General features: G+C 39.9%; 1 protein-coding gene across 1 annotated transcript in view; it reads right to left on the reverse strand.

Moving 5' to 3' along the window:
- The window catches only part of LOC141154947 (cytochrome P450 2F3-like), a 52,986-nt gene extending 51,715 nt beyond the window's left edge, over positions 1 to 1,271 (reverse strand). Inside the window, exon 1 of the mRNA XM_073641523.1 lies at positions 1,088 to 1,271. Coding sequence (XP_073497624.1) covers positions 1,088 to 1,109 — 22 coding nt within the window. The 5' untranslated portion in view covers positions 1,110 to 1,271. The remainder of the gene's footprint in view (positions 1 to 1,087) is intronic.
- Positions 1,272 to 6,000: the final 4,729 nt, after the last annotated feature.

Raw genomic sequence — 6,000 nt, forward strand, 5'->3', positions numbered from 1 at the left:
CATCCGAGGCTCTTCTTTTGATTAGTTGGCTGTGAACGATGTCACATGTTCATTATGCCACCACAATGATATCATGCCAGCCATATAATTAAAATCAAAGCTGTAGATGCCATCAGGTAAGAAGCAGTTCTCACGACTCTCTTCCAGAAGATGGAGATCATTGTCCTAACCAATGGAATCGATTCACACCAATTTTGCTTTGGCACTTCCCCTAAAATACATAATAAACCGTATTAGAAACATCACCTCTTTGGTAATATTAATTACTCATTCTAATTCACATATAACCTTAGCATTGAAGATATGAATATAAATTAAGTAAAAAACGTACTTGTATGAGTGACGCCTTACTCTAGAACTCCAAATGGCAGTAATACAGTATATTTAAAAAAATTCTCTTTGGGAAGTATTCCCATCTCGCACAATTAAAAATTGCACAGGAAGAAAAAAAAGAAAAAATATAACAATGGAAAGTATTAAAACTGAACCTAAAAACTTTCCTCCCACCACCATCCCCACAGCACCCATCCATGAGCATCGGACCATAGAAAAAGATACTAATTTAATTAATGTTAACTTTGTGTTTGCAATATGACAAAATATAGGCAAACTAATGATATCTGTCATTTGTGAAGAAACCGATAGGTTATTTTTAACAGTTACTGTCAGAATTATAATAATTACATACTGTAGGACATGGTGTACTTATGTATTAATGTAGTCTAATTATTTTCTTTAAGGTTTACATTTTCCAAATTCTCTAAAGTTGGTAATTTAAATTAGGTAAAATGTAAAATGGATCTATCTATCTATCTATCTATCTATCTATCTATCTATCTATCTATCTATCTATCTATCTATTCTATCTATATTAAATTGTCCAAGTGTAAAATCAATGTCTTTAAATTTCTAAATTGCGAGATATAAAGCTTCTCGGATACTCATTGGAAAATCTCCAAAGGTAGGTGTAACATTTCATTACGTTGACATCTGGTTAAAAGATCTGGGTGTAAATCCTTGCACTATACATGGTAATAGTTAATTAAACCAATTCTACATTACATTAATGCATATAAAATGTCCTGACCTGTCACCATGTTAGGAAACATTTTTAGTGTTGATTTTCAGCCGTGGTGAGGACTTGGTAAGATTCTTCTGTGTCTTGCTTGTAGAAGAAGAGATGAGTTGGGGTTTCCCCCTTCCTTCAATAAGTAAGAGCAGTTTGACACTGACATAGAAGTTTCAATGTACCATCTATGGTGTTACACAATGCTGCTCAGGGGATCGTGTAACACCTATACACCTTTTTTGGATTCTATCCAAAGTACATTTGTTCTGTACCTCAAAGGTTAAAGAGATATAAGCCAGCTCATACTGAAAATCTAAAAAAAACACCAAGGTTTCAGTAGGGACAGTTCATTTATGTTTATAGGAAAGTTGCTGAGTCAAATTGGAGAAAGATGACTACATATTATGTCATGGGGCCTTATTGTACTTCCATAATCCTCCAATGTCATTAGAAGTAAAACTTTTTAGGACTGTTTCTGTATGAATCTGTCAGAAAACAATTTAAGTTCATGTTCCATCTGATCCCATCATACAAAGGATTCTTTAGTAATGCTTCTAGGAAAGAATATTTCCAACATATAGCATTCAATGGAGCATCATACGATAGTCATTCAAGGAATTTTGTGTGTCACCTTAAAACCTCTTGCTCTGTGCACAAGGGCTCTAAAGGGTATTCTTATATATCTATAAGAAATGCCAGAAATGTATGGTCGATGTAAGTCAAAATGATGGAACCTGTTATGATCTGCAACAAGAACTAAGGAAAGATAGGGGAAAGCTGTCCCTACAGTAAGACTAAGCTGAATCCCTATGATGTAGCGGGCTGCCTGTTCCTTGTGAACAGACCCGCCTTTGTCCTCGGCTAGTCTGAACGAAGACCTATAGAAATAAGGGAGGGGTCCCTAAAAGTACTAAGGACTGGGACAAAAATGTGACACCTCCTAAACAGAAATTGTTGTAGAACACAAAAGACAAACTGACAAAAAGTACTAGAGGTCCCAGAGGACCAAGCAAACTGACAGAGATAGGCACCGAAGCACCAGGCTAGCAAAACAGTCAAACAACACTGAAGTCCAGCAAAGCCAGAAGGGCGGAGCTGGAATATATAGGCAGATGGTCACGTGACTGCAAAACACAAGATAGAAAAAACTAACAGGAGGGTTCTAACAGAACCCATATCTGTCTCTAGAAAAGGGGTCCACTGTCCATCCCGCCATGATGTCCATGGTACCAAGAGTTTCTCATTAATTAGAGGAGCTGTGGCCTCCCACCCTTGCCACATCCCTGTCCCACCCCTACTCTAACCATGTTGTCACAACTGGGAGAAAATGACGTGTAAACACTAAAATTGACAACTTCAACTTTTGCCTAAATTCTGCAACTTTTCAAAGGTTTTATTCCAGAATTATGTCTTGAAAGCTTTGATGAATCGGACCCCTTGTCTCTATACTAGTGATTTCCAACAAAGCTTTCATGACATTATGGGGCTCCTTTAAAAAAAAATCCTCACGATGTTAAAATGGAGAAGACAAAATAATTCCAGCCTGGTGATGTAGTGAGAGACAGCAAATCTCCGCCAAAACATAAAAGCATGAAAAGCCTTATCCGCTTCTACACTAAGCTCCTTTGAATTATGATTTTGAATGGGTGTTGCCTGGGAGTGCAAATATTTTTCAAATGTTCCCTCATGGTAATAGGGTTAGGAATTGATGCCTTATCCTATAATCGCATTAGAATATAAGCTACTATCGGCATGGATCCATTATTTGATTTGCATTGCACTGTGTTTTTCATTATGGTTTAACTCAACTATTAGTTTGAACTAAATTTCACATTACCATGCATAGTAATAGTGACGGAGCTGTAGTAATAGAGTTGAGTGAATCTGTTGAAGGCAATTTGAATTTTGCAAAATTTTCTTGCATTTTTCTTTGGGTTTCACCTTGTAAAAATTCAGCAAAATGGTGTACTCAGTATGACAATGAACATTCGATTTGCTTCACATAACTTCAAAGCAAGAGAGACAGAGAGAATTTGGCAAACCTTTTAGAGATTGTCTCCCTGTTCCAATTGCTGAGCTCTAATGTCCACTAATTTAATATTACCTTTAAATGACAGCTGTATTCCCTGCCTTGTCTTTTACATAAGGTGTGATAATCCCACTGATTGGTTGCGATAGACTATACGTTGTCATAGCTGCAGGGCACTATCGGAAAGCTTGAGCAGCAGCGCAAAGCATCGTTACTTTGCTCACTGATGCTTCAGCAGTGTGTGAAATGACTCTGGACATTTTGTTTTATTTTACGTTTTTAAAGTGTTTAAATTCTCAAGGTACCTGCTAATTTCAGAGAATTTGACTGGGAATCGATCCTCCATGGATTGATCCATTTAGAACATTGGAACTTTTTTATTCTTAGGCCTACAATATTGATGACCTATCGCTAGAATAAACCATAAATATTAGATAAATAGGGGTTCGATTTCTGGAACTGCTTCCGAAATGAACATAAAGATGTTGCGGATTACCACACTGAGCTGTAATACAAAGCACAACAACTAATTACTTACAACTTAATGTCGCTCTTATTCATTCTTGACTGGATGAATGCAGCTCTCTACTGATCGGTCTTCCGCTTACCACACTTTCTCCTCTCTGATCTGTACTAAATGCGGCAGCTAGAGTTGTATTTCTGCCCAACCACTACACTGATGCCTCCACCCTGTGCCAGTCATTACACTGGTTGCCCATTCAATACAGAATACAATGCCAACTTATCTCTCTCACCCACAAACCTCTGCACAGTTCTGCACCACCCTATATCTCCTCCCTCATCTGCCTATCAACCTACCCATGCTTTCCAGTTGTGCAACTGATCTAAGACTAACATCCTCCATAATCCAAACCTCCCACTTCCAACTCAAAGACTTCTCTCGTGCTACACAAGTTTTCTTGAATGCACTATCCCGGACAATCCAATTAATATCTAGCCCCTACATTTTAAGCGTGCTTTGAAAACACATCTCTTTAGACAGGCCTATCACCTCACTTCACTAATCTAACTGTTCTCTGTTCTAAATTTTACTGAGAATCTGGTCCCTCATTCATTGTGTCAACATCCTCCATGCACCGAATAGCAATTTGTAACTGTAATAAGATACTGGATGACTGGATCATGCAGCTTTATATCATAACCTTTATTTATTATAATGATGGCCGGACCATACAGGACAAGCACGTTTTTCCTATTGTGTCCCCCCATTTCCTTATAAACTGTAAGGTTGCGAGCAGGACCCTCACTCCTCCTGTAACTGTGGAACTATGTGCTACTTTGTAATATCTTTATAATTTCTACATGTCACCGCTTAATTGTAAAGTGCTGTGGATTATATTGGTGCTATATAATAAAAATTATTATTTTATTATTACCAAGAGAATGGAGCTGTGCCTGGTAAACAAAGAAGTGGATACAGCACCCATTGGAGCGCCACAGCCCTTTCAGTTGGCTGATCAATGGTAGGGTCATGTAGGAGCTATTCTAATCTGATATTAATGGCCTGTCCTAAAAAGAAGCCATCAATTTTGTTGTCCTAGGAAACCACTTAAGCTTCTTTTCATGTTTTCAAATGTAATTTTAAACCTAAAAATCTCCTACATACATGAACTTTATTGAGCTTGTTTTTACAAGTTACACAAGTAACTCTGACTACAGTATGTACAGTCTTTGTGGATTTCAAAGAATGACAACAGAATGAATAAACTATTGAAATAAATACCAAATGATACGTAACTAGTCAGGAATGCTGAATTGTTCCACTACTGCTGTAACATCCAGTGACTTTGAGCAAAAAAAGTGGTGACACAATGTATTCTTCATTCCATAACTATAAAATCAAACAGGGTTTGGTAAGGTCAATTGCTGATGTAGACAAATAAAATTAGTGCAACAATCTTTATTGAAACCAACAGTAGGTCTGCAGTGGAAATGCAGAAGAATAGGCACACACTACATAAATAGTAATCATAAAAACAATATGTAAAAAAGGGTGTAGAAAGGTAACCTGTTTGGTATAGATACATACTCATATAATGCCCATACAGCCACAAACTAAAGTGAAGATCACTGATTAAACATGTGGAATCATATCGTAGCTGGTAGCCAAGGAAGCAAATTATGCATATTGGTCATAATAAATAGAAAGACGTGGCTGATTGGGCTAAAGAAATAGCAGTTTACCTGAAACAGGACCTTTCATGGTGGCTATTTATTTAGTGTGTGTGCCTGTTCTTCTGCATTTCCACTGCTGACCTACCTTATTTTTCGGACCATAAGACGCACTTTCCCCCCCCCCAAATTTGGGAGCAAAATGGGGGGTGGTGAGTCTTATGGTTTAAAAGTAACTTACCAGTGGTGGTGGAGTGGGATCGTGGCAACAGGCGGCAGCAGAAGAGGAGGTGAGGCGGGCCATTGTGTGCCTGCTGGCTGGGGCCTTGCCAGGTACAGGGGCCGGTGTCACGCTGTGAGCAACATGAGCGGCTTCTGGTGCGTGCGGCCATCTTTCTGAAGCTGTGATCTACAGGAAAATGGCCACCAGAGCATATGTTTTGCCACGCCAGCGGCCATTTTCCTGTAGATTACAGCTTCCGAAAGATGAACGCACGCACCGAAAGCTGCTCACCCCGCTCTGCCATGCCACTCACAGCAAGACACCAGCCCCAGTACCAGGCCCCAGCACCAGGCCTCCAGTGCCAGCCACCAGGCCCCCAGCCTCAGGCCACCAGCACCAGGCCTCCAGGCCCCCAGCCCACCAGTTCCAGGCCCCCTGCCTACCAGTGCAGGCCCCCAGTGCCAGTCACCAGGCCCCCAGGCCACCAGTGCCAGGCACCCAGGCCCCAAGCCCCCAGCGCCAGCCACCAGGCACCTAGCCTCAGGC

The sequence above is a fragment of the Phyllobates terribilis genome, unplaced genomic scaffold (genome assembly GCF_046119375.1).
Source record: "Phyllobates terribilis strain yellow unplaced genomic scaffold, ASM4611937v1 Scaffold_7__3_contigs__length_470593459, whole genome shotgun sequence".
Taxonomy (NCBI): domain Eukaryota; kingdom Metazoa; phylum Chordata; class Amphibia; order Anura; family Dendrobatidae; genus Phyllobates; species Phyllobates terribilis.